This window comes from Sciurus vulgaris (genome assembly GCF_902686455.1).
Source record: "Sciurus vulgaris genome assembly, chromosome: 5".
NCBI lineage: Eukaryota > Metazoa > Chordata > Mammalia > Rodentia > Sciuridae > Sciurus > Sciurus vulgaris.
Window position 1 is genome coordinate 54,280,957 of NC_136465.1, and position 21,080 is coordinate 54,302,036.

Consider the following 21,080-nt stretch of genomic DNA (forward strand, 5'->3'; position numbering starts at 1 on the left):
TATTATTTCTTACAACTCCATGTGAATCTACAACTTTTTAAATCTAAAATTAAAACAGTAATTCAGAGGATTCAGACTAGTGATGAGGATGTTTTAGGAATATACAACCAATTACTGTGCTTATAATTTCCTTTTGTGTATGCAAATATTATATTTAAAAAAGTTATGTTTAAATAAGTCTAAAATAGCTTTAGTTAATAAAATAAATTCCTAATAAAATAAAAAATACTAAGGCCATTTTAAGTTTTCAATAACCATAGGTGGCTAGTATTGGACAACTTATATTGGATACTGAACAGCATAAAGAACATTTCCATTGATACATAAAGTTCTATTGATCAGCACTCCCTTGAAGTCATATGAATGGTTATTCAATTTTTTTATACCATATGACCTTTTCTTTTTCTTTTTCTTTTTTTCTTTTGGTACTGGAGATGGAACCCAAGGATGCTTAATTTCTGAGCCACATCCCCATCCCTTTTTATTTCTTATTTTGGAACAGGGTCTTGCTAAGTTACTGAGGCTGGCTTTGAACTTGCAATCCTCCTGCCCCAGCCTCCCAAGCTGCTGGGATTACAGACATGTGCCACTACACCCAGTTTATTTCTTTTATGTAGTAACTAAGACTGATTTATTGCTAAATATTAAGTACACTTACATTCTTGAAATAAGCCTGTATTTATCTTGTAAATATGCATTTTGGATTTCTACACCTAGGTTCATGAGTGAACCAGGCTTCTAATTTTTTTTCTTACAATGAACTTCACAAGTTTTTATTTTTTTTATTTTTTATTTTTTGTATCAAGTTTATACTGGCTTCATAAAATGAATTTACCAGAGAGGTCATCTAGTGTATTTAAAATATGAATTCAAAGTATTTAAAATATGGATACAACTATTTTAATGGTTATAAGGCCATTCAGATTTGCTGTTTCTCAGTGGGGTCAGAATTTGTGTTACCATTCTAGCCTATTTTCAATTCTCGTTAAATATTCATATTTATTAATATAAAATGTCTCATCATATTCTCTCTAGCTGTCTTATTTGGCTTCAGTTCAAAGGAACCAGATTTTCTCTTCAGGCCCTCCATTTCATAATGGTTGTATGAGTCAATTTTTGTTCTTTATTCTTGATCTTTTCTAACACTTCAAATGAACATTTACTTTACTGGGTTTTCTACCGTTTTTCCCTTTTCTAAAGTAAACGTTTAAATGTGTAAATTTCCATTGAAATAAAATATATACAATAAATTTTGGCCTGATTATGTTCTCCAAAGGCTTGACATGCCTAAAGACCGAGGGCAATCTGGCTGTAATTGGAACAAAATACTGAAATATTTAATGTATTTATTATTGCCATAACCTTTTCAAGAAAATAATACCAGTATACACTCAATCTCTTACTGTGTAATTTTAATCCTTTGAAATTTTTCAAGACTAACAATAAAATTTTTAAAATTCTGTTTAATGTGTAAGCCCAATGTGGTGACACATGCCTGTAATGGCAAGGCTGAGGAAGGAGGATTGCATGTTTAAGACCAGCCTCAGCAGCTTAACGAGGCTCCCAGCAACTTAGTGAGAGCCTGTCACAAAAAAGAAAAAAAAAAAAAAAAAAGAAAAGAAAAGAATGGGGTGTAGCTTAGTGGTAAAGTACCTCCGTATTCAACCCCCAATACAGAAAAATAAAAATAAAGAGAGAAGGAGAGAGAGAGAGAGAGTTAAAACAAAATATATTATGAAATAATGTGTACTTAGCAGCTGCTAGGAAAATATTCTGAACATTATAATTAGGTCATTATTATGTTGCTCAAACACTGTATGTCTTTGACATGTTCATTTGCTTTTTCTATTACTTATAAATCCTATTTGAACATTTTCTATTTTTCTCCTAACAAAGTTTTGCTTTAAAATATTTTGAAACTATATTTCAGTGCATTTAAATACAGAATGATTATGTGTTCTGGTGTGAAGAACTCAATCTGTTGTGGCGAACTCAATCTGTTGTGGCTTTGCAGCGTCTTAAATTTTCAGGAATTGTTTTGCGCTGGTTTCTAACAAATCCATTATTTAAAAACGAATCACATTAACTTAAAATTAAATAAATTGTATTAAAAATGATATAGGAAATATTGAAATTTATCATGTCTTAATTATTTTCCTACATTTCACTCTGAACTATGCTCTTGGGATTATTCTTATTATCTATTTTTGGTAGAAATACTATATAATTTCTTGCTGCTGCTCATATCTTTCCAACTCTGAACTCAATAATATTGTAGTTGTCAGCTGAAATCAACAAGAGTTGAGCATTTATAGGAAAGCATTTTGCAAATGCTATAAGTCAGGGCCTAATTTACGGATTTATTTATTGTCTGAAGGCTGATGCTGGAAGGGTAAGCTTAATAAATATAATTCATCAGTGATCAATATGCCAAATATAAAACTAATGAATTTACCCAAAAAAGGGCAAATTGAAATGTAACTCCATTTATGAAATCATTGTTGAGCACCCAAATCATATTGTATCTTAAAACAAATACAAAGGTTTTGAAAAATCAACAAAAGCATTCTGGGAGAATCAGTTGACTATGCAGATTTACAATAGAGCATGTTGTATGCTTTATCATTGCTTTTAACAGTATGAAATAACCCTCTTCATCTCTGAAATACACCTTACTTCCTTTATCTGATGTCTGAATACATTTGTTTTTATTCTTTCATCTGATACTCATATAGCTATAACTATTTACTTTTGGTATATGTTTGAATAATTTATCTTTCCTGTTTACCTTCAACTGTATGTTCTTATATATAAAGTATGTCTCCTTAGTAGAAAATAACTGGGTTTAGTGGTTTTTATCTGTCCAATCGGACAACCTATCATATTTAATATAATTACTGAGAAATTTTGATTTAATCAACTTCTATTTTCTGCTTTCTAACCTTGTCTGTATATGTTTTTACTTTCTTTGCTTGCTTGCATTTTTGGTGATCCTGTTTTTATTATTAAATTTTTCTTCTTTCTCAAGTTGGAATTTATGTATAGCATGTTATTAATAGCTTTGTCATTTCCTCATGTTTATAACAGGCATCCTTAATGTATTAAGTATAATGAAATTCAGTACTTTTAGTCTCTTCTTGTGTAATACAAACACCTTAAAATATTGTCCTCTTGAATTATACGCTATTGGTGTCATGTAATTAATCACTTTAATTATTTGAAGGAATTGACATTATTTTGCATATTATATTTTCATTTAAATTTACCACATATTCCCCCTTTTACTGTTTTGTTTTTACTTATATTATCATTCTTCCTTCTAAGATTATTTTCCTTCTACCAACTGGAGATGCTAGAAATACTTTAGTATTTCCTTTTAGTAGCATTCTGCTGGTGATGAGGTCTCTCAATTTTTTAATTCTTCTGAAAATAACTTTTATACCTTAATTCTTGGATAATACTTTCCTGAGGATGAAATTCTAGAATGGCTGGTAATTTCTTGTAACACTTTAATGATATTCTATTGTTTTCTGGATTTGATTATTTCTGTTGGAAGATTCACTTATGAGTATTATTCCTTTTAAAATTATGTATTTTCTTGTTTCTTTTAAATTTTTCCTTTCTTAGAAATTACTTACTCTGTGGTTCTCCAAAAGGTGCTACATAGACTCTGCATGTATTTTCTATCCAAAGATTATCATTTAGGTGTAATATCAAGTCCTTTACATATTTCTTTGAGTGAAGAAAATGAATACATGGCAAAAGAAAGGAAAATATCCTGTTATATCAAAAGATGAAAACAATAACAAAGTTAAGTGCACCTATTCTTGAGGGGAAAATCTCATCAAATTAAAAATAGAAGTGAATAGAACAACTGGTGAAGAACATTTAAAAACAAAATCAAAACAAGTCCTGGAAGCAGATGGTGAATAGAGGCACTAAACAAAGAAAGAATATAAAAATCTGCAAGAAATAAGTGCCAAATCACATTTAAGGGAGAACCCAAAAGCCTAACAAAAAACTTCTCAGTAGAGGATCTAAAGACCAGAAGGGCATGGAATGCTATATTTTAATTCCAGAAAGAAAATAGCTACCAAGCAAAATTGCTATACTCAGCAAGGTTGACATTCAGAATTGAAAGATAAAAACCTTCCCAGATACACATCAAATAAGAGAATTCATGACCTCTAAAACAGTATTACAATGAATGCTTAAGAGAAGCCTAAACCAACAAGAAAGATAAGCACAAACATGGGAGCTTCTAAAAAAAAGACTCCACTGCAAATGAGAATTAGGAAAGAACAAAAATTACCAGTATAGTAAAACATCAAACCTCAAAGATAAAAAAAAAGAGGAAGAAATGAAAAAAGAATATTCAAAACCCCCAAAAGAAAATCAATAAAATGACAGGAACAAGTCCATAAACTTCAATAATAACTCTAAATATACTGTATGATATTAATTCTCCATTTAAAAGACACAGACTGACAGAATGGATTATAAAACAAGATCCAAAAATATTCTGCCTGTAGGAAATTCATCCCACCTGTAACAACCTACACAGACTGAAAGTGAAAGGATGAAAAATTATATTACAAGCAAATGGAATCTGAAAGGAAGCAGGAGTAGTTATATCCAAAAAATAGATTTAAATGAAAAAAAGGGTAAGAGAATAAAGAATGCCATCAACAAGTCAAGGGAAAAACAAACTATGATATGTCCATGAAATGGAATACCACACAGTAATAAAAAGAGGTTAAATTATTCATTCAACATCATGGATGAATCTCAAAACAAGTATAAATGAAAGAAGCCAGGTAAAACCAAAAGGAACTTATTAAGTTCTAATTATATAAATTCTAGAAAATGCATCTATAGTGACAGAAAGTAGATTGGGCAGGGGATGAAAGGAGTGGGGAAGATTCCAAAGGGTTATGTGGAAACTGTGGGGTGAGGGATATGTTTATTATCTTGATTGTGGTGGTTTCATAAGGATGTACACATGTCTAAACCTATCAAACTGCATATTTAAATCATAGGCTGTTTATAATATGTCAAGTATTCTTCAATAATGCTATTAAAAATTTTAACCATCAATTGGCAACCATCTTAGTAATAATTGGTTAAGGCAAGAATTATCAATGGATGTTAAAATGAATGGATTTAGCATTTGTTGAAGGAAAAAACTGGATGTTTACGTGGTATCTCCCTTCAACACACTTATTAATTGCAAAGGTAATTCAGTAATTTTACAAGGAGAAACTAGAAAACACCACTGTGATATGCTAAAATAATAGTCCCTTAAGGATCCACAAACCAATTCATAGAACCTAGGAAAATGCTTCCATGTAGAAAAAAGGACTTTGAAGATGTGATTAAGAATCTTGAGATAGGAAGATGATCCTGGCTTATCCAGTCAGGCCCAGTGTAATCACAAGGGTCCTTATAAGAAGATGGTGGGAGACCAGGCATGGTGTTGCACATCTGTGATCTCGGTGAGTCAGGAGGCTGAGGCAGGAGGATTGCAAAGTTGAGGCCAACCTTAGCAACTCTGCAAGATCCCCATCTCAAAATAAAAAATTAAAAGCACTCAGGTGTAGCTTAGTGGTAGAGTTCTCACTAAACATTTAAGAGGCCTTGTGTTCAATCCCCAGTAACAACAACAATAACAACAAGAAGAATAAAAGAAAAAGAAAAGGCATATGTACATGTGTAGAAAGAGGGGAACTGAGGGAAAAAAAGAAATGTCACATTTGAGGAAACCAAGTGAAGAGCACATAGTCATTCTCTGTACTATTTTTACAATTTTTTTAGAAAATCTAAAATTATTTTTTAAGTTAAAAAGATTAAAATTCCATGTAACAAAAGATACTCTAGCCGGGTGTGGTGCCCCACACCTATGATCCCAGTGACTTGGGAGGCTGAGGTGGGAGGATTGCAAGTTCAAAGCCAGCCTCAGCAACAGCGAGGCGCTAAGCAACTCAGTGAGACCCTGTCTCTAAAAAAAATAAAAATAGGCTGGGGATGTGGCCCAGTGGTCAAGCGCCCCTGAGTTCAATCACCAGTATCCCCCCTCAAAATAAAAGATACTCTAAACAAAGCAAAAATCCAAATGGTAAATTAGGAACAGAGAACAGTGGCATTTATTCAAGGATTAACATATATAATAAGCACCTAAAATAAATCATATGAAGATGAACAATCAATTTTTTTTTCAAGTGGGTAAGAGATATAAACAGGCAATACTCAAGAAGAAAACCAACTGGGCATGGTGGAGCACACTTGTGATCACAGCAGTTCAGGAGGCTGAGGCAGGAGGATGACAAATTCAAAGCCAGCCTCAGAAACTTAGTGAGGTCCTGTCTCATAAATAAAAATAAAAAGGACTGGTAGAGAGTATCCCTGGGTTCAATTCCCTATATCAAAAAAAAAAAAAAAAGCCAAGTTGAAGATCTGGAGGACATGCCTGAGAGGAACACAATGACACCTATCTAGGGTAAAACCAGTGGTTTCTCAGCATCCTCCTCCTGGCCCATAAGATTCCCTGCAGACTCCCCCAGACATGCCCAACACTGCCTAGAACTGCAGAGGCAGGCAACTACTGAGAGGTAGCTGTCCCCTGAATTAGAACTAGGTTCCCCCAGGGGGTCAAGAGTAAGACACCAACCTCAGCAGTCCAGACACCAAACCAAGAAAGCAAACCAGATCAAACAATCGGTGTGCTGCCACTACTATCAAAAGCAAATATAGAACTGGAAACCAGGAATCCAAAGGAGGTCAAGCCCAAGGGGCCAGCCAACGATGCTGTACCAGCTGACGTGTGTCCTCTCACTCCGAGTGCAAGCTTTGCAGCCAATCCACAAAAATTTCGAGCAGCTTCTGATACCACCATGCCACATCCCAACCACAATACAATTTTGAAGATCTTTAATTTCTGTCAATTGTCTTCCTGGTTGAACTGAATGATCAAAAGGGAACAAAGTTGGAAGTCTAAAGAAACCAACTGAAGACAAGCTACTGCATCCCTACAGAAGTAATGTCTGGGGAAGGGTGCAGTGGTGCATGCCTGGGATCCCAGCAGCTCTAGAGTCTGAGGCAGGAGGATCACCAGCCTCAGCAATTTAGTAAAATCCTGAGCAACTTGATGAGCCCTGTCTCAAAGTAAAATATAAAAAAGGGTTGGGGACGTGGCTCAGTGGTTAAGCACCCCTGGGTTCAACCCCTGGTACCAAAAAAAAAAAAAAAAAAAAAAAGAGTAATGTCTTGGGTGCATTGCACAGCTATAACTGGGAAACCTCAGCTTAACTCTTCATTCCAAGGAATTCCAAGAAATTTCACGTTAAGGGAAGCGGTTCTTTTCTAAGGTAAAACCTGCCTTCAGCACATTCATTGCCATTCGGTTTCTTCCATCTTATCCATTTCCATTCCTGAAACCTCCACACATAATCAGAAGAATCCTCAAAAAAAATAAAATAAAAATAAAAAAAAAACCTTATGTTGTCTAGACTTGGATGTTTCCAGACAAAGATTCATGATTTCTAACAAGTTTTGAACTAGAAATTAATCAGGGTTAATCATCACTTAATCAGAATATCCCATTTCCTAAACATTCTAGGTATTCTAAGAATCTGTTTGCTTTCCTGTCATGTTCCATAAGTACTAGGATGTTAAGAGTTCGAGGCCATCTTGGAGATTAATCACAAAATTAATTTCCACCTTTTATAAATGAAGAAACTGAGGCCTAGTTTATGCTTTGACTAAAGTCTTTTTACTCCTAGTAGGAACAGAAATATATAAATGCAAAAGGTGTTACTCAACCAGTAATATTCAAATAAGTGCAATAATCTCCAGGTTTTCACATCAGACTAAGTAACTTTGATTCTGAGAAACAACACCAAGTAATTCAATGTGGATTCCAGGATGTACTCACTCTGCATGTCTCAGCCAGCCAGGCTCCTCCCACCCCCAAAATATGTAGCTTTTGTTTCTACTTGTTCCTTCTAACTCTATAAAATTGACATCAATTTGTGTTATTCTAGAGAATTTTTTCCAAAGTCTAAAATTGTACTTAAAACTTTAAAAAAAAAAAGAATGCCAGTATATATTTACCAAAAGAACAACTCATCAAGATAAAATGATCGTAAATACATATGAACTAAACATTGTACTACCCAATTTTATAAAATAAATATGACTAACATAGAGATATTGGCCCCAAAACAGTAACAATATTGGAGAACTTCATTGTCACATTCACCAATAGATGGAGAATACAGGCAAAAAAAAAAAAAATCAACAAAAACTTCATTTTGTGTCCTCCCATTTATCTATTCTTGGTATTATTTCCTGAGGTTTAGTAGGACTATTAAGGAAGTTCTTGCCTAAGTGTCTATACTACAGTGTTTTTCTGTGTTCTCTTTTTTTTCTCCTAGGAGTTGCATTGGTTTTTTTTCTTTTTTTTTTTTTTTGGATGTTTGTTGTTGTTTTGTGTGTGTGTGTGTGTGTGTGTGTGTGTGTGTGTGTGTGTGTTTTGTCTAATTCCTTTATTCCATTTTGAGTTCATGTTTGTACAAAGTGAGAGATAAATGTCTCATTCATGTGGATATCTAAGCATCATTTGTTTTAAAAACCATCTTTTCTCTATTGTATGTTGTTTGTACCATTATCAAGGATAAGTTGACTATATCTGTGTAGGTTTGTTTCTGTTCCTTTTGTTCTTTTTCTTTGGTCTGCATGTCTGCTGTTATGCCAGGATGATCCATTTTTTCTTACTATAACCCAGGATAATTTGAAGTTGGGCATTGTAGTTCTTCCATCATTGCTCTTTATGCTCAGAATTACTTTGGTGGATCTGAATTTGTTATTCTTCCATATGAATTTTAAGACAATTTTGCTAGTTCCATGAATAATGTCATTGGTACTTTGATGGGGATTCCATTGAATCTATATATTACTTTTAGTAATACAGACATTTTACACCATTAATTTTATCTACCCATGAACATGGAAGGTCTTTCCATTCTCTAGGATCTTCTATATTCCTTTTTTCAGTGTTCTATGATTTTCTGTTTAAAGGTAATTCACCTCTTTGATTAAATTTATTCCTAGGTTGTTTTCTTTGACTTTTTTCTTTTTCCTTTCTTTAAATTTTTTAAAGTCCATTGTGAAGGATCGGTTTTTCTGATTCTTTTTTCATCTCATTTGTTACTGATATATAGAAAAACTATTGCTATTTTTATGTAGATTTTTAATCCTACTATTTTACTGAATTTGCTATTACAGTAGGCTATTTTGCCATCATTACCAAAATGTCTGACAAGAACAATTTTAGAGAAGGAAAAGTTTATTGACACTCATGGTTTTAGAGCTCTCAGTCCATAGACAGCTGGTGCTGCTGCTCTGGGCCCATGCTGTAAGAGAGTGGCACAGGAAAGCTGTTCAGGACATGGCAAATCAAAAAGCAGAGAAACTGCTCTTATCGAAAACAAATTACAAATCCCAAAGGCATGTCCCCAATGACTAATCTCCTCCACCCACACCCTTATCACCCAGTTAATCCATATCATTGGATTAACCCACCAATTAGGTTAACACTCTCATAACTCAACCATTTTACCTCTGAAAATTCTTGCACTAACATGTGAGCTTTGGGGATACCCCTCATATCTAAACCATAACAAGTCTTATGCTGGAGTTTTTGGGGGTCTTCCAAATATAGAATCTTAACTGCAAAAGGGAATAATTTGACTTCTTCCTTTCCTATTTTTATTCTTTCATTTCTTTTTCTAAACTAATTACTCTGGGTGAAATTTCAAATACCATGTTGGATGGGAGTGAGGAAAGTAGACAGCCTTGTCTCATTCCTGTGATATAGGAAAAAATGTTTTCAGTTTTTCCCCAGTCAGTATTATGTTGGTTTTGAGTTTTTCAAGTATTACCATTATGATATTGAGGTTTTCATAAATAATTTGTGCTGAATGTTGTGAAAAGTTTTTATGCATCTATTGAGATGGTTGTGATCTTTGTCCCTGATTTATGTGGCAAATTATATTTATTGATGCATGTATGTGGAACCATTCTTGCATCCTTCAAATGAAGACAATTTGATAGTGATGATATTCTTAACGTGCGGTTGAATATGGTACGCAGGTATTTTACTAAGGATTTTTACATCTATGTCCATCAAAGATATAGGTTCTTAATGTTTCCTTTTCTAGTTTTTGTATCAGGGTGAATGATACAAGGTTTACAAAATGAATTTGGAACTATTTCTCCCATTTCTAGTTCATGGAATAATTCTTAGAGGGTTTGATATGATTCTTTAAAGGTTGGTAAAATTCATCTGAGAATCCTGAACCTGTTTCCTAGGTTTTTCTTTGTTGGAAAACATTTTATTACTGCTTAAATTTCATAGCTTTCAAAGGTTTTCTATATCTTCTTGGTTCAGTTTTGGTATGATGCATGTGTCTAGAAATGTGTGTCTATTTCTGCTAAATTCTCCAATTTATTGGAATATAAGTTTTCAAAATAGCCCCTAATGATTCTCTAGATTTCATTGATTCCCTGTTTTTCAATATCATTGATATGTGCTCTAATATTTATGTTTATTTTTCTTTTTATATTGTATTTAGTTTTTTCCTCTTTTTCCAGTTTCCTAAGGCAGAAGCTTAGATCATTAATTTAGGTCTTTCTTCATTTCAAATATACAATTATTAAAGGTGACCAAATTTACTCTTGACCCTGATTTATATTCCTGCCAAGTAGTCATTTATATTTAGGACTGGTACTGATTTATGTATGTTGATTTTGTATTGGACAATGTATAGTTCCAATGCTTTTTTGTGGAAAAATTAGCATTTTCTGTATACATGCACATCATCTGCAAATACATAATTTTACTTTTTTCTTTTGAAAATGTGTGCCTTTGATTGCTTTTTCTTTCTGATTGTTCTTGCTAGAACTTATAATACTATATTCAATAGAAGCAACATCAATAGAGATGACCATTCTGTTAATGTGATATGTAATAGCACCCCACCCAGTCACATTTTATAATTATTCCAAGATGTTAACACATATATATTATACATGTTATATATCATATAGTATTCAATTAATTATTTAATTTTAAATACTTAAAATGAAATATTGCATCAATACTTGTAAGAAATATTGGTCTATAATCTTTTCTTTTTGAGTTTTTTATTTGTTCTTTTTAGTTATACATGACAGTAGAGCTATTTTGACATATTTACACAAACATGGAGTATATCTTATTCTAATCAGGATCCCAGTCTTGTGAATGTACACAATGTTGAGATTCACTGTGATGCATTCATATATGTACATAGGAAAATCATGTCAGATTCATTCTACTGTCTTTCCTATTCCCATCTTCTTTTCTTATAGTCTCTACCTGGCTTAGGTCAAAGCAATGCAGGCTATGCTGGTCATGACTCTAGATGGTGAAGTGGTGGGAAGCATCAGTGGTCCAGGCACTGTGATGCTGAGTGTTGCAGAAATACTCAAGAATGGTATGGTGCAGATGAAACCTGGGTTCTGGGGGATAAGAAATGTTGTAATGATGGCTCCACTTCCCTGGGAGGCAAGGCACCTCAGCAATTCAGACTATGGATAACTACTCCATATGCAGAAATACAGGACACTGGGTGTTTAACTCATAGAGCAGGGAGGCACAGCTCAGAAAAGCCTGTTTTTCTGCTCAGAAGTGTGCCACATCAGCTCCAATATTTAACAGCTACTCTTTCGGGCCTGGATTCTGAGAAGCCAGTATCAAGGCAAAGCAGTAAGAATGTGGGAGATAAGTGCTTCCTAGGTAGCTTATTCCTGGGAGACTCAATAGATGCAGCACCTGACTGGGAAAAATCGCATCCTACTGTGTGAGTATGGTTTAATGATGGTAGGACCATAGAGATGAAGTAGTTACCAAAGCAGCATGCACTTTTTCAGTGATTCTGGTTTCAAGATGCCACAATACTCCAGCATTGCGTCATGGGTAACAGACCACAATCTGGATTTGTGGACTGGAGTACTGCAGGATTATCCTGTATCAGACCTGAAGGTGTTGGAAGCAGTGGTGTGAGCCAGTAGGAGCCTCTTGCTTACATTTTACCTGAAAGGAAAAATTACTCCTGGTTCTGAGATGATACCAAGTGGTAGTTTTTTGTAGCAGGGACAAGATATTCCTTATGGTCTCTATGTGGTCAAACTTAATAGCTGTACTCCACAGGGTTTCCATCACTTACCATCTTGCTGATGTCCCTCTGATATCTTTCATCTTTGTTTTGATTTTAGGCTTATATTTTTATATTCTTGACAAATAATAGACAATTTGAGAATATTTTAATTGATATCATTTGAAAATAGAACAATTTTTCTGTATATAATATCAAACACATTTTGCTATTCTATTGAACACTATCTATTTTCTTCGGAAGTCTTGTAGACTTCTCTTACTACTGTTGTTAAAATCACATAGTTCAGCAGCTTAGAAAGTCTTTGTGGTCATTAAATTTTTAGCTAATACACTAAATAATGACTGAAGGCAATATCTGCAGATAAATATTATTTAAGAAACCTATTCATTCTCTTCCAAAAATAAAATTAGGAAATGTAAAGTTTTCCATCTTCCCCAAAAATGTCCTTTTTGAATCTTTCTTCTTTCTTACTGAAAGATAAAGTTTGCTTTTTTTTTCTCCTTTCCTACTTTTATATACAAATATAAGAAACTGAGAAGAATTTGGAAAAAAGTTTCTACTAACCAATGCAGTGCCACAATCACATTGTTCACCTTCTTCAATCAGTCCATTGCCACATATTTTCCTTTGTGCTTCTACAAGAACTGGTACATCAGAAGGATTACTCTCAAGACATGCGAGGCCATGTTTTGAGGCCAAATATTTAAAATCATCCACACTACAAGTGCTAAAATCCTTTATACCCCCAGAGTACCTAAAATATAAAAATATGGATATGACAAAAATTATTGCTGTATATCTCTATATTTTTCATGCTTTGGGGAAAATTTCAAGAGCATTCACTATTCTTTGCGGAAAAAAATAAGTACACTTTTAAAAATATCAATTATATTGTTAATGCTTTAACAGATTTTATAATTCCACCAAGAAAAGAACAAAAGTAATATATTCCAAAAATTCTTCTCTGTCATAAATAAGAACTAGGTTAGGCAATCCCTCAATATCTGTAAAGGATTTGTCCCAGGGTCCCCTGTACTCCAAATCCAAATATCAAAATTCACAAATATAAAAATCATTAATATATATTTAAGGAATTTATATGTATACATATATATGTAACATTTCATATATATATATATATATATATATAATCTCCTATGATCTTGGAGTTCTTAAACACAAGAACTGTGTCATTCTTATTCCTTTTCTAGTGCCAAACAGCTGAATTTTTAACTTTTGGCCTCAATATTTAATATTTTTATATATTTAATTCTATTTTTCACTGTTTCTATAAATGTATGAATGTTAGTGTCAATAATATTAAGAACATATTTTGTACCCTTCATAATTACAAATTTTCATATAAAAATTGGTTATAGATTTCTCATTGAGAAAACACGGCATAGACTTATTTTTCCTGCTTTTCCTCACTAGGTATAAATTCTGAAAATAATGCGAGACTCTAAGAAGAATTCAGAAAAATCAACAGATAGGTAAACATGTTTGGACTCATAGAACAAGAGGAAGGACATGGTACCTGGGTATCTTATATCTCTCCACCCAATAAAAGATGATCTAGGTTTTTCAGAACCACAACCTGGCAACAAAAGGTAACTCAGATATGTTCCTTGTTCCCTGTACCCCAAGACCAAATGCAAATCCTACTGAAAGCACAAGGTAATCCTGGCAACCACCAGAAAGTAAGATCAATTAGAATCTTACTTTTGGGGATTGCGATTGTACTATAACTACTAGAGAGAACAATATGCTTCCCCAAAAAACAAAAACAGAACTACCATGAGATTCAGAAATCTCCCTACTGGGTATACACCCAAAGTAAATTAATATGTCAAAAGACACCAGCATGGTGTTCATAATAGAAGGAAGATCAGTAGAGTACAGTAAGTGGATCAAGGGATGGGAGAAGGGAAGGGAAAGGAAAGATACTAGGGAATGAGATTCATCAAATTATGTTATGTGCATTTATGTATATAAATATGGCATAATGAATCCCACAATTAAGTATGATTGTAATGCACTAATAATAATAATAATACCTGCACTCCCATGTTTATTGAAGCACTATTCTCTACTGCCCAAGATATGGAATCAATGTAAATATTAATCAACAAATGAAGGGATAAAGAAAATGTAGCATATTTTTGCAATGGAATACTATTCAGCCATAGAAAGCATGAAATTCTATCATTTACAACATTATGTTAAGTAAAAAAAAGTCAGGCACAGAAAGGCAAACACCACATCATCAGAAATTCAGAGTAGAATAGTGGTTACCAGACAGGGGAGATAGCAAAAAGTTCATTAATGAATACAATACTATAGTTTGATAGAAAGAGTAAGTTCTGGTGTTCTCTGGCATGGAAGGGTGAATACAATGAAAAGTAATGGACTAATATGTCTCCAAAATGGTTAGAACAAGGATTTTGAATGAACTCACCATAAATAAATAATAAAAGTCTAAGATGACAGATATGCCAATTACTCAGAACTGAACAATGCCCAATATATACAGGAAACAAAACATCACAATGTACCTTAGAAATTTGTACATATACTATGTGTTGATCAAAAAAATAATAAAATAAATATCAAGAAGAAAGCACAAAAGATAAAAAGCACGAGTGAGAATATTAGGGTGGACATACTGTTAAACCCTGTTGGTGGAAACTAAAACTAGTGGAACCATTATTGCAAATAGTATAAAGGTTCCCCAAAAAGTTAAAAATAGAACTACCATTTGACAGAAATCCCACTACTGGGTATATATTCAAAGAAAATAAAATCAGTTTGTTGAAGAGATATCTGAACTCACATGTTTATTGCAGCACTATTCACAATAGCCAAGAAGATACAGAATCAACTGTATTCAATGAATGCATAAATCAAGAAAATATGTCATATATATATTATATACATATATGTGTGTGTATATATATACATATATATATACACACATATATATATATCTCAGAATACTACTCAGCCATAAAATAAAAACAAAATATCATTGGAATTTTAATATGTCTTATATTAAATCTGTAGACTGCTTGGATTTTAAGAACATCTTAATGAGAATTTTAATGAGCAATGACTCTCTTTCCATTTATTTATGTCTTCTTCAAATTATCTCACCAATGTATTATAGTTTTCAGTATATGAATCTTTCACATTAACTAAAATTTCACAATATACATTGATTACAAAGGGTGTCCTTGAACTGGTCACAAGAAAAGAGTATGATCCAGATTCTAGGAAACAGGAAAGAGGAAGAGTTTCCCCAGGTATAGAGAATCCTGAGAGCCCATGACCTATTTTGGTTAAGTGTTCTATTTGCATTTGAAAAGAAAGTTAATTTCAAAGTTGTCTTGGGTAGTGTTCTATCATTACCAATCACTTTAATTTGATTAATAGAAATATAATACTAAACAAAAAGAAAGATTAAAAAATAAATATGTGTACTTAACAAAGAACATTATCTTACACTGCATTCGGTGTCATTGTGCATGTTTCTCCTGTGCAATAGCAGTGGGCCCTATCGTAAGTCAATCCGATATTAACTCCGAGCAACTGAACAATAGCAACAGCATATGATTCCCAGGATAAACCCTCTGAATACTAAATATGAAGAAAAAAGAAAAAACTTCTATTAAGAATTATTACAAGTTATAAAATAAAGCAATATTAACTATAATGAAAAAATAGTATATTTAAAGCTCATTTTTTTAAACTCATTTTTTTAAACGCTTAATGTATTCAAGGCACCTGTGTTGATGTAATTTATAGTAGAGTTATATAAACTTTTCAATGGTCAGCTTATTAAACATGAATGAGTCAAAATAATATTTAAATTTAATTTTACTTACTGATAACCCAAGTGATCCCATCAATTCCAAAGACCTCACACATCACATTGGCATTATATCTTTGAATTAAACAGTATATATTTAATATTTTAACAATCAGTTCTATATTCCTTCTGTAATAGGCAGCTTCTAAAATTGGTCTCAATATTTCTTGCATCATGGTATTCACACACTGTATAATTATACTCCATTGAATAGAGTCAAGCTTTCACTAATGTATCAGACATTTCAGTCCACCCTCAAAGGAGAGTTAGTTATTTCATTTTCTGGAAGGATTGAGCCCATGCAAGCCTTCCCTTCCTATCTCAGCTTTGATTAAAATAATTTAAGAAAGAAATGAAGTATAGGAAATATTTTTTACTAAACTTTGCACTTTCCATTTTATCTACTCTCCAGAAGAGAAAATATTGTTCACTTTTGAAGGGTTAAAAAAAATACCAACCAATTAACTAAGATCCCAAGGAATCCCAAGGGAAAAAAAGATACATAAGATACATAGGATGAGTACAAGCCCTAGACAGTTGGGAGGAAGAAGAGATTTTTTTTTTTCTTCTCATATACTGTTGCTTTTATCAGCATTGTCCAACCAGCAGCATTTTGTCTCTAAAGTGGAAGTTTATTCCAGCAATTTCAGTTAAATTCAGGATCAATAGTTTCACAGCTCCAGCTTCTTCCAGTACTATCATAACCTCTAGAATTTGAAAGTAGCAGCAGTTAGAGGCACCACTTCTTCCTCCACTGACCACTTGTGAAAAACCCACAGGTAATGTCATAATGATAAAAACTGAAAGGTTCTCCTCAGATCAGATACAAGGCAGGAATATCCACATTCAACAGTTCTCTTCAACATGGTACTGGAAACACAAGCAAGAGAAATCAGACAAGAAAAAGAAATAAAAGGCATCCAAGTGGGGGATGGGGGCAGGTTTCAAGATGGCAAAATAGAGAAGGTTGCTTTCCTGGTTGCTCATGGTGTGAAACCAAGAAAGCAGATAGGCAGCTTCTCAACAAAAAAGGGAGCAGGGGACTTTACTAGAATTTAATTCTGAACAACAAAGATGATTGTGGACAGAGGATGTTGGATATAATAAAATAAGGAAGAAAGTGCCACCTCCACTGCCATGTGAAGCAACAACAATATCAGTTCCTCCAAAAGGAAAGTGGAGGGACAAGAGAATTACAGAAACCCACATTTTTAGGAGGCCTGAGTCATGTCTGGGTATGAAGAGTTTAAAGATCAAAGACACTGCCCATCTAAACTGAAAGGCATGGTGCACAATATCTTCATGCAGGAAAGAAGCCACATTTCTCTGAGTTGTGTGCTGAGGACACAGGAAGGAACCACTTTGCAGCTGAGGCATGGGGGCTAGCATCGGAGCCAATTCTGGGCAAATCTGAGTTTGACCTGAAATAATAGCCTGGCAAACTTGCACTGCAGGACATATAGTATGCCTAAGAAACAGGAGAAATCAAACATGGAAAGGGGTTTACACAGGGGAATACTGGTTGTGGAAACCCACCCTTCTTTCCCCCTCCCACTTCAATATGGTTGCTTGCAGAACCAGGTTGGAGAGACACACCTGGCTAGGAATTCCACAGGGTGGGGGCAGGAGAGATGGAGTTTGAAGACTGAATCTGAAAGTAGGAAACGTGGGGTCCACAGGTGACAGAGTGGCCTAAGAATTGGCTCCTTCACCACTTGAGTGAAACCTAGGGGAGATCCCTGGGATGCAGTCTTCTAGTGTGGACTAGAAATTGCTGGGTCCTGACGGACCACTGATTTAAAATCTCCAGACCAACTGGCATTCATCAAAGAGTCTAGAGCCTACCTAAGCCTTAACCACCTCCAGGAGTTTCACCTATGAGATTACCTCTCTCACTCCAGCAACCCCACCCTAAGGTTGGAATGAGCATCAAATTACAGACAAGCCCAAGTAACACTGTTGAAATGGAAGCTGAGACTCTTTTGAACTCCAACAAAAACAATTCTTCAGCTTTTCATTGAGATCTTTTTTGTTGTTTCATTTTTTCTCTGTTTAATTGGGATCTTAATGGTTTGTGGACATTCATTCATACACATATTTGGGGTTTTTTCCTCATTTCTAGCATTTTTGATGCCAGTTATTTTTCATGGACCAGTATTTTGAGAAGTAGGATGTTTGATTCTTTTATTTTTATTTTTAAGTTTTAAATTTTTACTTTATATATATTTTCTCTCACTTATCTGTTTCTCTTGGTTCTCTTTCTTTTCTTCTGCTAACAATCTCTACTATTCTCTTTTGCTTTACCTTTATTGTTTTTTACTCCTATCATCTCTCCTCCTTCCTCATAATCATAACAACCTATATCACTTCTGTTCTATCTCTGTTCACCATTTGAAATTATAAACCTTCTGCAAACTTATTGTTTATTGTAGGCAATAAATGATCATATCATTTATGTTTACTGTAACAATTAACATTGCAGACATCACAGTAGAAACTATTTGCTTTAATGCTGCATATTGTTTGCATGGGTTTGTATTCTCATAAATGGTGAGGTACAGGAAACATTCAGGGACACTATAAGTCCACAAGGTAGAAACTCTTCTGCCTCAAATCCATACTGTTAGATGGGGAGACACACAAACAACATTAAAAAGCAAAACAAACATCATTCCAAATGAACCAAGATGCTCCAGTAACAGAATTCATTGACACCACAATGAAAGAAATGTCAGAGAAGGTGTTTAGAATGTATATAGTGAAGTAAAGGACAGTAAGAAGTGAAATCAGAGAAAAACACAGGAAGTAAAAGATCACTTCAATAAAGACATAGAGATTCTGAACAAAATCAAGTAGAAATCCTTGAAATAAAGCTAAAATTAAAATAAAATTTAAAATTAATTGGAAAGCGTCACCAGCAGACTAGATCACTTGGAAGACAGAGTTTCAGACAATGAAGACAAAATATTCAATCTTGAAAATAAACTTGACCATGGAGAAAAGATGTTAAAAACCATGAAAAGAAATTCTAAGAAATATGGGATAACAAGAAAAGACCAAATTTAAGGTTTATCTAGATAGATGACAGCTCAAGGATAGAAACCAAATGACTGCACAATCATTTCAATGAAATAATATAAGAAAATTTCCCAAACCTAAAAAAATGAAATGGAAAATAAACTACAGGAGGCTTACTGGACCCTAAATATACAAAATTGCAAAAGACACACAACAAGGCACATTATATGCCTAACATATAGAATAAGGATAGAATTTTAAAGAATCCCAGAGAAAAATGACAGGTCACATTAAGAGGGAAACTAATCTGGCTCTCAGCTGATTTCTCAACTCAGATTCTCAAAGCTAAGAGGTCTTGGAAAACTATATACCAAGCTCTGAATAAAAACAGATGCCAGTCAAGAATACTACACCCATCAAAATTAAGCTATAGAATTGACAATGAAATAAAAACCTTCCAGGATAAACAAAAGTTTAAAAATTCACAACTAAAATAAAATATTACAATAAAATATTATACAAAGAAATTTTTTTAAAAAGTGAAAACAAGCAAACAGAGGAACTACACTATAAGACTAGTTAATCAAAGGAGAAACTAATTCAAATTAAAAATCAGAAGTAACTCAAAATTACATGGAAAATCATTTTTCAATAAAAACATTGACTGTAAATGGCCTAAACATATCAATCAAAAGACACAGAATGGCAGATTGGATTAAAAAATAAGACCCAAGAGACTCACATCAAAGGTAAAGACATCCACAGACTGAAGGTAAAAGGATGGGAAAAGACATATCATTCACAATGACCTCAAAAACAAGGAGGGGGTTGTATCTTCATATCAGACAAAGTGAACTTCAAGTCAAAGTTAATCAGAAGGGACAAAGAAAGACATTTCATACTGCTTCAGGGAATTATACATCAACCAGATATAGCAATCATAAATATTTATCTCACAAACAATGAAGATTTACATACATCAAACAAACCCTTCTCAATTTCAAGACGCAAACAGACAACACCACAATAATACTGGATGACATTAACACACCTCCCTCACCACTGGATAGACTACAGAAACAAAAACTACAGAAAGAAGCTATAGAACAAAAAATATATATACAATTAATAATTTAGACTCAACTGACACATAAGAATATTTCATACATCAATGACTGAATATGTTTTCTTCTCAGCAGCACATAAATACTTCTCTAAAATAGAACATATCTTAGGCCACAAAGAAACTCTTAGCAAGTACACCAAAAAACAAAGAGAATAACTTGTATTATAGCAAAACATTACAGAAAGAAATTAGTAATTAATGACAAAATAAATAATAGAACCTACTCTAACACCTGGACACAAAATATGCTATTAAATGACCAGTGAATAGCAGAAGAAATCAGGGATTAAATTTTTTAAATACTTAAAGGTAAATGAGAATAGCAATACAACATATCAAAATCTCTGGGACACTATACAGGCAGTTCTAAGAGGAAAGTTCATTTCATTGAGCTCATTCAATAAAAGAATAGAAAGTCATCAAATAAATAACCTGACATTACACCTCAAAAACTAGAAAAAGTAGAACTAATCAACACCAAAAGAAGAAGACAGGAAATAAATAAAGTAAGAGTGAACTCAGTGTAATTCAAACAAAACAATTCAAAACATCAATGAAGCAAAAAGCTTATTTTGAAAAAAATAAATAAAATTGGTAAACCCACAGCCAAGCTAATAAAGAGAGAGAAAAAAACTCAACGTACTGAAATTCATCATGAAAAAGGAACTAATATGACAGACACTACAAAATACAGAAGACAATAAGAAACTATTTTGAAAACTTATACTCTAATAAATTAGAAAAAGTTGAAGACATTAACAAATTTTTAAAGACATTCAAATTGAACCCAAATTGAATCAGGAGGACATAGAAAATTTAAACAGATCAATTCCCAGCAATGAAATTCAAG

At 33.4% G+C, this 21,080-nt stretch overlaps 1 protein-coding gene across 1 annotated transcript in view; it reads right to left on the reverse strand.

Annotated features, from left to right (window-relative positions):
• Positions 1-21,080, reverse strand: part of LOC306661040 (disintegrin and metalloproteinase domain-containing protein 5-like) — a gene marked incomplete at both ends in the record, with an annotated part of 77,752 nt that overhangs the window by 36,881 nt on the left and 19,791 nt on the right. Inside the window, 2 exons of the mRNA XM_079139875.1 lie at positions 12,783-12,972; positions 15,721-15,854. Coding sequence (XP_078996001.1) covers positions 12,783-12,972; positions 15,721-15,854 — 324 coding nt within the window. The remainder of the gene's footprint in view (positions 1-12,782; positions 12,973-15,720; positions 15,855-21,080) is intronic.